The 12,165-nt window shown below is 36.5% G+C and overlaps 1 protein-coding gene across 2 annotated transcripts in view; it reads right to left on the bottom strand.

Annotated features, from left to right (window-relative positions):
* DENND1B (DENN domain containing 1B) overlaps positions 1 to 12,165 on the bottom strand; it is a 155,653-nt gene that overhangs the window by 22,740 nt on the left and 120,748 nt on the right. For both annotated transcript variants that reach the window (XM_054165461.1, XM_054165460.1), the window contains 2 exons: positions 9,371 to 9,472; positions 3,114 to 3,204 (listed from right to left, as the gene is read on the bottom strand). In XM_054165461.1, the coding sequence (XP_054021436.1) occupies positions 3,114 to 3,204; positions 9,371 to 9,472 (193 nt within the window). The remainder of the gene's footprint in view (positions 1 to 3,113; positions 3,205 to 9,370; positions 9,473 to 12,165) is intronic.

The following is a 12,165-nucleotide window of genomic DNA, read 5'->3' as shown; positions in this document are numbered from 1 at the left end:
AAGACCTCTAAGATCATCAAGTCCAACTGTCAGCCTAAAATCACTATGGCCGTTATACCATGTCCAAAAATGGCTTGTCCACTAATTTCTTGAACACCTCCTCCACCACCTCCCTGGGCAACCTGTTTCAATGCCTAACCACTCTTTCCATAAATGAGTTTCTCTTAATATCCAATCTAAACCTCCCCTGGCACAATTTCAGGCTATTTCCTCTCATTCTATCCTGACACTAGGGTGAAGAGACCAATGTGACGATCCTATCTCCAGTAAGAACCTCAAAGAGCAACCTGAAGCAAAAATGTCTTGTTTTTCACTTTTTTCCCCTCTTTTTTTTTTTAAATCTGGCTTCCTGGAACTACCAGAGAAGGCAGAATGCAAATAACATGTAAAAAGGTGAAATTTAACTACTGCTAGTGCATCAATGAAATGTCACTGAACCATAAGTACTTTCTCTAACATGACACTTCATAATTTCAAATTCTTATCAACAATATTCATACATCATCTGGCTTGTAGTATGCTTAACAGTGACTCTTTACACATCTGAGTTTTCTCTGTCACAGCCTATGACTTAACTACTAGCAAAAGTAAATGACATCACAGAAAATCACTAAGTTTAACTGTCTTCTAGTTGTAAAGAGAGATTTTAGGGAATAAATAGATACAAATACTCATCTACTGAAAAAGCCCCATCAATACTGGATGTCCACAGCTAGAGTTGAACCCCCTGAAATACTAGTAAGAAATCCTGATGAGTCAAACCAAATTATTATTAAAAGAGAGGTTCAAAGGTTTTCACATTTTCAGTTTTCCTTATACTAACACTGCTGATTATAGACCAAGTTAATGAATTGATTGGATATATTCTACAAGAAATCCCAGTGCTAAGCCAATCAGTCATCACTGTATTCCAGTATTGAAAGTCATGTAAAATTCTCGAGAACTAATAATTGCATAGAATAATGCATCTAACAGAAAGTAAAATTTTAAGTGTAAAACACAAAATGTAATAAAGATGGCTGATATTTTTTTCCCTTGCATACCGTCAAAATGAAATAACTTTTTACCACTTAACCAGGAAAAAAAAAAAAAAGAAAAAAACCAGAAACCAATGAAATCCAAGTTTTATTCTCCAATTTCTAGATTAATTTTATGTGCTGGTTTAGTTATGTTCACATATGTGGAAAAAAGAAAAGTGAAAAATGCTAAAGAAATGTTTCCTACTTGACTCAGTAATGTTTAAATTAGACTCTCCATAGCTAAGAATATGTCCACCTGTCCTTTCAACAGCTTGCAGCACACACTTTTCTGTGACTCCTCTGAAGGCTGCTTTTCACCTGTTTTTTTAAAACCCTGGGTTTCCTGATAAAGTTGATGGGAGTTAACTCTGCAAAGAGATCATAGTTCTACCCCATTAGCGTCATGAAATGTCACCTTCAATTGCATACATATTGTTAGCCCTGCACTTCATAATGATAATGAGACAGCGGTTATGTAAATACTGAATATGTGCCCTAAGCAATTTGTCCACAGCTTGGCAATATACAGCTTGTCTGACTTGAAAAGTATGCACGTGGTACAGCCTAGCCGAGAACTGCCAGTGCAGCCCAGCATTCCCTCCTGAGCGGAGCCAGGTGAGATGCGGTTCACAGGCTGCCAGAGTGCAGCCAAGAAACAAGCTTTATCTGCCTCCTATTGCAGTTTTATTGCGGCCTCCTGACCCCCTAACTGCAGTCAGCAAACGAACTCTGCATACTGACATCACCTATCTGAATAATGGATGCTCAATGCCTAAAATCTGTTTACAGAGCAGCACAGGTTCCCACAAAAAGGCAGGAGAGAAGTAAATCTCTGTATAACTAACCACATCTTTATCAAGAAAAAAACCCCACAAATTATCTGCTAGACACTAGCACAAGACACAGAGGGCAGGAGGAGGCAGTGAAAATCTTGAGACAAAAGGATTTATGTAATCTGAGTATATTTTGTAGAAGATGAAGATGGCTCTGCACCACTTGATGGCTTCTCTACGCAGGCCACATTATCTCCACTACATGTGCCTATTCAAGGGTAATCTTGCAAAAGGTCATAGGCAGCTATCACATGCTGCTATATGCAACTCAGTGGGTTTGTTAAAATCACATTACTTCCATTTACTGTGGAAGCTTCTAAACTACTCTCCAGATTGACAGCACAAATTGTATGTACACTGTGTTACGCATATTTTGATTCAGCATTTTGCTGGAACCTATGATCTCTCAAACAGCAATAGAGCTGTACTAAATTTTTAATGGGAAACCATTCAATAATCCTGTAATGATCACGACCGGATCCAGCATACGCTGTTCTATATGGGTTAACTTTTAGCTAGCTAATGTGGAAAACACTGTAACATTGGTTGGATGAGGCCCTGAGCAACCTGGTCTAGTGGAAGGTGTCTTTGCCAATGCCAGGGAGGTTGGAACTAGATGATGTTTAAGCTCCCTTCTAAACCAAACCATTCTATGAGTCTGAATAGTCAGTGAACATAACTGAAACAACACAAGGAAAAATATTTTTGTTTATGAAGATGGTAAACTTCCATTCTCAGATGATATTCAGGTATTTCCCTCATTTTTTAGAGTAACACATTTGTTGGAGAAAGCAAATTTCTTGCTAAGAATTCAGGAAATCACACTGATTTCTGCAGTGCAGAAATAATTACCTGTGAAAAATTTAAAAGGCTTATCAAAAATAACAATCTAGAAAAAGTTCAGGTGCCCAAATTTATTTTGTAAAATCATGTTTATATAGACTGTATCATATTATACAAATGTGCAGTTAAAAATGTAAGTAATAATAAAAGACACATCATATACAGAAATCCATCAATATTATTTTACTGAATTAAACCTACATACCTTCATTTAAGACACTGATATAGCTAGGTGCATAATGGTATGTGCCCCAACAGTGATTTCCCAAAGGCTAAAACCCTTCCAAGAATGAATGGAAACAATGAAGCAGTAACAAGATTAATGATGTCTAAAATTCACAGGACATCATGAGGACATCACCACATTGAGAAGCTCCCACGGAAGCAGCATCAATGACTGCACATATTAATCCTGTACCTCCAGAGAAGCCTCCTGCTGTGATTTCTTCTTCAAAAACATCAGAGAAGCCTCTTCCTGCATTTAATTTTGATAGACGACCATCTATAAACTGGGGGGAGGGGAAAAAAAAAAGAGTCACACTTTGTTTGCCCTCCTATTGCTTTATAGTGTTATAGTTTTGAGTGTGTACATTACAATGGATGCTATCTTCCAGACAACATATGGCTTAAGGATGACATACTACTTTTTGATGGATTTTGCAAGAGCAGCTGCACCTATAAGCAGCAGAAATTCAAAGTATTTTATAGAGATCGAGTAAATTATCTTTTGTTCAGAAATATTTTAAACAGTTCAAGCTTTTCTTGCCTTTCTAATGGAATGAAAAGATATAAATCTATTTCCTTACAAATGGTTACTATGTATTTGGAATCATTATCATGTAAAGGTCACTGAGACAGTCCTTGCATGTTCTGTTGTGAAATCTTAGGTTTACTTGGAAAAGACAAACAAACCTCTCTGGTCTCCTGTTTTGGTTATGCATCAATGGGCCCAAAGCAGAACTTGCTGTATACAAAAAGTGCCTTTTGAGCAACTGAAAATACTACACCATACCTAGTTCAAAGAATCAGCATGATGTTTACTTGAGGTCCATTAAAAGCTTGTGTTCTACATGGAAAACCACCCTGTAAGGACAGTATCTGGGGGGAAACTGTAGCACAAGCATCCAGTGAAACAGCAGAGGAAGGCTGTGGCTTGACTTCAAAAACAGAGGTAGCAGCAGGTGGGGTTTGACTGGCAGCATGCAAGCTTACTGAAAGGATATTTTAATTGACTGTATGGGAATGTGACACAAAGTGCCAAAACAAAGTAAGGCACAATGCCAAGGCAGACCCCTCTGACCCTCTCCACTTGACAGAGCACATTTCAGGATTTATACCACCATATTTTTAAATTCTAACACAACTGTTTGCCCTTTCGGGGGTCTTTAACTACCATTTTAGGTGCATCTAAAGATGAATGCTCCAATAGTTGCCCTCACACGCAATTTACAGCTGCACGAGCACATGGATTTATATCTACCTATAGGCATATAGCCAAAGACTGAAATGATCCAAATATGTCAGAAAGTCAAAATAAAATAATTCATGATGGATGAAACCTCCCAGAAAGAATGGATATATCCTTTCCAAGAATTAACAGGCTTCAAAGTACAAGGAGCACATTCTTAAAGGTTTAAAATCGTTTCAAGAAGCAACCCCTCCCTTTTTATGTTGAAAAGGCTAACTTGAGTCTGAGAGATAAAGTGAGAAAGCATTTTTCCAATTATACACAGCTGATCTTCCAGCAAGAATTATGAGTTATTCTCTGGTACTAAACAGTACATGGGAACTAAGCAAAATTAATTATTGGGCCATATCATATTTTACCACAGATTATCCAAACAGTGTCAGTGACAATCTGATGCTTGTCAATGAACAGATTAGTGACATGAAACAAATAACTTTCTCAGAGCACAAAAATTCCAGCAGCAAGAATAAGACAAGCACAAAGATAATAATTAATTTCTCTTTCTTGTCTAAATTCCTTCCTTTTTCATTTTCATCCAAGTTGGCTTTTTTCCAAATAGGTTGGTTCATGGTCAGACCACTGGATTATTTCACAGTAAGAAAAAGAGATAACAGCATCTTTAGCTACTGCTGTGGGGAAGGAGGGGGAAAAAAAGAGGAAAAAAAAAGAAAACCCACAACCTCACCACCCCCACCCCCACCCACCAACTCTCATCTCCCATTCCCAGCCTTTGAACTGCAAGACATTATCTCTTTCGGGAAAGTTATGAATTCATTCCATACTATAAACTAATGTAAGATTTATGGACATACTCATCATTTGGTACATTCTATCAACAGAAGGCTGAGACACTTTTGCCTGAATTTTAGTTTTTAGGGGATCACTCCAACTGAGTATTTAATGTAAATACTGTCAGAGAGAACTGCTAGCAAAAAGATATTAGAGACATTACTTAGCGGAAATGGTAAGTGTTAGTAGTTGTAGTAGTTACTACTTTTGAGTCATTTACTTTTAATGGTTGCACTTGAATTGCCACATGAAAAGAACAGCATGTGGAATTACTCATATACTTCATGGTTTCCTCCTTCCATTTTTCAAACTCATACTCTCTTGAAAAATCTAGGCCTGCTATTCCAAGAAATGCATTCACTTTGAGATCCAGAGAGGCCTTGGTTGACTACTGCTTTCAATGAAAAACTAATTCCAGGGCTACTCCTGGATTTTAAACTGACTAAGGACAGAACTACCATAACCCTTAAGTAATTTTGAATTCTAAGACCAAAATATATGCACTATATGCACTTAAAAAATAGCTTGTTGCACAGGTGATAAAGGGTAAGACATGGGAAATCAGAGATGATATTTGCAAGCTGAACTCAAGAATTTACAGGAGTAAAAATTCACCCATTCTGAAACCCAAAAAGTTGGTAGAAATAAACCACCATAGATGTGTTTTCCACAAAACAACTGCTCAATAGCTTGCCAGACAACTGCTCAACTTAAAGCCTGTAAATGGAATGTGAAATTACTAATAATTTTTCAAGACTTATGATTCTTCAAGTTCTAGTCCTGCATTCATTATTCATCTTGTTAGCACTTTCCATGATTTTAGGAATAAATCCCAATATATGTTGCAGAACACATTACTTGTAAGATTAGATTATTAAATGGAATAGTCTAGCATTAGGCTTTAACATAGTTCTAGGAATGAATCAGTATTTTCCCCAGACACTCATCAGAATTACTTGACATGTAATTATTTGACTATTAATTGCTTATCTTTGCAGCTCAAAAGAAAGATTAGCTACCATGCCTGTAGACTAAAGAGGAGCCTTTCTAAGGCTCAAAAACTGCCAGCAACCCCCTAGCATGCATATATACATACATATATATATCAGTAGAAATATCAAAGATATGGGAAAAAAAGGTGAGAAAAGTAGTAACCTAAGTATACAGTTTGAGAACTGACATTTAATCTGAAGTAAACCTGTCACAGAATATCTCATGGGGAAATAAAAATATTTCATATATAAATAATAGTTATTTTCTAAGAAAAATATATTTCTATTATTATATATCCTAATAGTTTAAGAATAATGATTACTATGGTTTCTAAAATTAAGCTTATTCAGGGAAGAAAACTAAAGCCAGCAAACTGAACTTTACATGTCCCTATAGTTGGGATCCATGTGAGGCTGCTGATTGTAAATTACTTCTACGGATTCCTAGAAAATGTACATTTTGTATAAGTGATTTGGTGTACTCAGTTTCATAGCAACAGTAACAGTCCTTTCAACATCAAAATCTGAAGTCAACAACCTTATGTAAAAGACAACTCCATAATTTATAAGTCTGAGAGAATGGTTTGAGGCTAAAAGATCTAGGCATGGTCCTCACCAAAAATATCCTGTCTCAATTTTCAGTAAACACTATGATGCTGAATAAGGGAATAAAAATAGAAGTGTTAATTAACATGAGATACAGAAATGGACATTACAATGCCTGAGGAATAAAACTTGAGTCAAAGACCTAGATTCACCTCTGTTATTCTAACCAGCAGGTAAATCTGGAAGGCAAAGGAAATTCAGCTGAAGTGAAGAATCACAGTTAAAAACCAAAAGCTGCTGGTATGACAGTTTGCCCTTAACAATTTGATGAGGCTTACAAACAGATTTTTTTAGGGGGATAATGGCAAACGACCAAATGTAAAGATATAATGTATGAGTAATCAAAACACTCGTTCTCACAGATTCTTTGACAATTTTTCTAGATAAAAGAAATGCAATTTATTTATCCCACAGAAAAGCCTCCTGCAAGTGCCCTGGAATACTAATTTGGGTACTCTGCTTTTATTTCATCTAAACAGTACACTTGAATTTTAGGTTAGATAAAGACTGGCTCAAAAAGGAGATCACAGATAGTGGCTTGTAATGAAAAGTGTCAGTCTGGAAGTGTCACCAGCCATGGTATCTAAGGGTAAGCGTGGGGACTGATGCTACTTACAGGTTAATTCATGACTTTGATACAAAGTTCTGGCATGTGCTGATATTTGGGAATATTATTAGAAAGCCTATCAAAATTCAATGCAAAGTAAGAAGCAGAAAATGTTGGAGATTAAAATAATCTAATTTGAAGTAACACAATTCATTTCACAATTTATTCTGACAGCAATTTCCTGGTACCTTTGTAAAAGAAAATTCTACTAAATCCAAAATTAAAAGTGTGGTTAAATACGAAGAATTAATGTGTGGTAGTGGAGGAGAGATGGGGAGAAGACTTTAAACCTACAAATAAAAAAGGACAGAGGAAGGATTTTATAAGATGGTACAAACAGAACTTACTTGTCAGCTATGCCAAGAAGGGCGAACTTAAAGCACCTATTTTCTGCTTGGTCTAGGTTTAAGGTTGATTGTAAGAACTATTTTCTGCTTAATTTTTTTTTTTTCTCAGAACAGAATAAAATATAGTTTAGCCTTTTAGAACACAAATAACTTTGCAAACAGCTCATTTGCAGTGGGAAAAAACAGAAAAGATGCAGCTGGGCTGAGGATTAGCTGAAAAAGTAGGAGTAACCTTCGCAGCAGAAATTACAGGAATGAAACAACACTACAATTACTACTACTAAGCTACACACATCAAAACTGTTATGATTTCCTAATCCTCTAAAATATATTATTCCCTTTAGCTGAAATAACCTTAAAAAAAGCTAGAAATAAACTGATTCTGATTAATTAAACCTGCATTAAAATGTAATAGGTAAGTACAGAGCAACACTGACAGACCCATTCATTTCAGTTGAGTTAAACGTTGTCCTTACAGCTGAAGATCTTGCTTTCATAGCAGTAGTGTGGCAACAATTCAGAAGCATTCCTTGTAGGCAGCTTTCTAAGAAAGTTTCACGCTAGCTTATCAGAATGAGATATACTGAATGTAAACATCACTACTCCATGATTTCTTTCCATTTTGATGATACGTGCTGGATACAAAAATCACAGAACTGTCAGGGTTGGAAGGGACCTCAAAGATCATCCAGTTCCAACCCCCCTGGCAGGGGCAGAGAAACCTCACTCTAGATCAGGTTCCTCAGAGGCCCATCCAGCCTGGCCTTAAAATCTTCAAAAGGTTTCAGATTTCTTCTTCATGTTTTTATGTTTTTATTTACATTCCTATGTTTTTGTATTTTTATTGTATAAAACACATTGAAATTAAAGGAGCCTAACTCCATAATCTGTATTTCCTTAGCTTTTATACATCTAGCAGAAGCATGTTTTCACAGGACTTGTACATACTATCATCCTTGCATAAATCTTTACTTTAGACAGTAGCGTCTGATTAACACCAAATGTTTTCTCAAAATCTACATATAATGAATTTCCCTTATCTCTCATGGTAGTATATCTTCGAAGAAGTCCACCAGATTATTTAAACGTGAACTCCCACACCTCAATCATTCCAGGTATTTTCAGGAAAATATATATAGTTTTATAAGTTTTCTGATTTCATCCAGATTTTCCTTGATTTTCCTAAGCTCTAGTAATATTTCTTACCACTCTTTCGATGCAATGGGGTCGTGTGATGAAAATGGAGGAGGAAAAAAAGAGTTACAGAATAAAATCAAAGAAAAAGAAATTTCTATGACTGTAGCAGAACTATTACTGAGCTTGCAAGACATGCAAAGGGTCTATTTCAAAATCCACGTTATCAGATCAGCTGGAATACTCTTCAGGCCATGCCTATAGTTTGGGTTTGTTACATTCTATGTGTGCATACTTAAGAAAGCTTTGCAATAAAAACTGCAACTACAGCATGAATCCAGTTCTCAGATAAAGCACCACTGAAGTCCAACAAGCACAATGCTGCTTAGGTGTTTTGGTTATGAGCTGAGAGATGAAAATTAAGTTCAATCATCAGTCTGGGAGATCCATGGCTTTTTCTTGTTTAGATGAGTTGCTGACTAGCTCTGAAGAGATGCTACACTTGCTCTGCAGCCTGGGGTTATTTTTCTGTTGAGTTCCCCCACTCTCCCCACTCTTTCTAACTCTGAAGATTTTAAAATAGAACAAAACTGAGATGACTTTCTGTACATGAAGTACTTGTACTTAGTTTTTTCACAGAGCTCCATAAGCAAACAGAAAAGAAAATGTAATTAAATATGGCTATGCTTCAAAGGGAAAATCATTAAACATGGGTCATGTACCCTCCCATACCTGTTTAAACAGTTGAAGATTAACAGCAGTTTCCAGGAACTGCTTAGTAGTACTGGAACGATGCTTCACAAAACTATTCTCACAGAAAGTTATAGGCTCTCCCTAAAAAAATTAAACAGAAAAAGTTAGATGACACCTAGAATATATAAATATGCTGATTTATTTAAAATTCTCCATTTATTTCTTAACAGTCGATATATAAAAATATTCCCTTTCAAGCATTCTTGACAAGCACACATCCCATTAAATAGAGGCAGTCAACAACAACAAGAAAAAAGCCTAAAACAATCATAAAATATTTAAATAGTTCTAAAAATACATGTTGCAATTGAACCTTTGCTTTATGAAGTCTGAAAAATATGCATTGCAAGGAAAAAACACAGCGTTTCACATTTGGTTCCTGTTACCTTTACAGAACTCTTCATTAAAAATTTCACACAATCACAGAACGTTAGGGGTTGGAAGGGACCTCGAAAGCTCACCCAGTCCAACACCCCTGATAGAGCAGGATCACCTATACCAGATCACACAGGAACACATCCAGGCTGGTTTTGAACATCTCTAGAGAAGGAGTCTCCACAACCCCCCAACAGGCAACCTGTTCCAGCGCTCCATCACCCTCACAGTGAAAAAAATTTTCCTCATGTTTACATGGAACTAAAGGAGTGGTTCGAATTTTGAGGAAAAGCAGATCCAGTGCTTCAAATAATTTCACAATTATTATTGTTCAAGAGTACTCTGATTTTCTGGCATGCTAAAGCAGCAACACTAACAAACCAAAATTCTAATCCAGTTCAAAACCATGGGTTTTATATTTATTGCACCAAAACGTAAATATAATGGAAATATACAGAAGGAAATTATTGAAATTGACATCTTTTTATTTTTACACAAAACAAAAGCTGTAATTTATATAATTTTTTAAAAAATATTGTTGTGGAGAAAGTCTGAACAGAGAAAATTAATGTTGAATACCACAAAATGTATTTCCCCCACATGAGAAAAGTGCATAGTCCATTGTCACCAAATACCTTGCCCTAAAACACTTGGATGACGGAGGAAGTGTTCATTGAAAATGAAGTGCTCACTGAAAAAAATTATTACTGAAAACAGTACTCACTTAGAGAGAAAAGATGCTAATAAGACTATTTGGAAATAATCAAAGTGATTCCTATATTATTCCCTAACTTCATTTAAAATTTGCTACCTTACGTGCACATTTCTGCTCAAAGTTTTCTCTCCAATTCTAATATTCTTGTCAAGACTTTGGAATGAATGTTTGAAGCTGTTTGAAGCTGGATAAATAATAGGTACATTGCAAAGTTTGTGATCATGTACCTGTGATCAAGGTACATGAACTGATTTAGTCATAAATCCAAAAGGCCTCTTGCACAAATTTACGAACCAAAATAATTAGAAACAATTAGCAAAGGTCTCAAAGATGGAAAATATGGAATCCAACAAAATGCCATACCTCAATTTATCATAGAATATTTCACTATACAAAAGCTACGTACACAGTGCGGGCCCACAACAGAATAAAAGACACCTCAGCCGCTCAAAAGAAAAACGATCAAAGACAGCTGCTATACTGATCTTTGCAATAGCTCCAACTGTTAGCCGCTTTAAAGACAAATTTATTCATGCCCATGATCACCACAGCCTTCTGCTTCTAACCCTGTTTCACTTCAGCCACACAGCCTACTTCACACATTTTCCTATCACTCTGGCTGACAGGGCAGTTATGTATTTCCAGAACAGTATCACAGAATCACAGAAACATTCAGGTTGGAAAAGACCCTCAGGATTACCAAGTCCAAGCAAGAACACTACTCTACAAGGGCCACCCCTAAACCATATCCTCAAGCACCACATCCAAATCACCTTTAAACACATTCAGGGTTGGTGACTGGGCAGCACATTCCAAAGCCTGACCACTCTTGTTGGGAAAAAGATGTTTCTAATGTCCAGACTAAACCTACCCAGTCATGGCTTGTGGCCAATCCCTATTGTTCTATCACTAATTACCTGTGAGAAGAGACCAACACCAGCCTCTCTACAACATCCTTTTAGGTAGTTGTAAAGAGCACTGAGGTCTCCCATTCAGAACATCATAGTGTTTGTTTGCATATGACCTAGGTGAGTTTCATGGAGTAGCTCTGAATAATTTTCAATTACTTTTATTCCTTGCACTTTGTTTTCAAATGGTTCCAGCATAATCCAAGAAAACATGGCAGTAAAAACATTCTGATGTTATTTTTAAATCCTGTTCTTATACCATCAAAAGCTTTCCTCTTTATTTTAATTCTTTCTTATAAGAGGTCAGATCCTACTCCACAAAGCACCATGTTTAGCTTTATGGAACCTCTGATTTTAGAAAAGAAACCTCACTGAAGGAGCTAGAAGCCATAAATTTACCAAACATAACTCTTCCCTTTTCATGGGGTAGCTGAAATGCTGTGATATACAATCCCATCTCAGTATCATATGCAGCACTGTATAGATCAAGTCTCTAGGAGAAGCATCCAAGTTACTACAGCCACTACTTATGCTGAGATAACTGGTGAACGCTGTACACATGCAGGACATGCTGGAACTGCCAAATAGCTTCAAATATTTGTGGTACTTTAAACAGCACTGCCTTCCTGACCCACTTTGCATTAGCTGTTCTTGAGCTCCTAAAGACTTTTTGTCTTAGGAAGATGACCCCAAGCTACTTAGCAAATTCAAAGTGCATCAGAACAAATGGAACAGTCTCCAGTGAGACATGGTGGTACAAGACATAGTGCTCCTGA

This window comes from Dryobates pubescens, chromosome 11 (genome assembly GCF_014839835.1).
Source record: "Dryobates pubescens isolate bDryPub1 chromosome 11, bDryPub1.pri, whole genome shotgun sequence".
NCBI lineage: Eukaryota > Metazoa > Chordata > Aves > Piciformes > Picidae > Dryobates > Dryobates pubescens.
The sequence above is the reverse complement of the archived record's forward strand: the minus strand, read 5'-3'. Positions and strand labels throughout refer to the sequence as shown.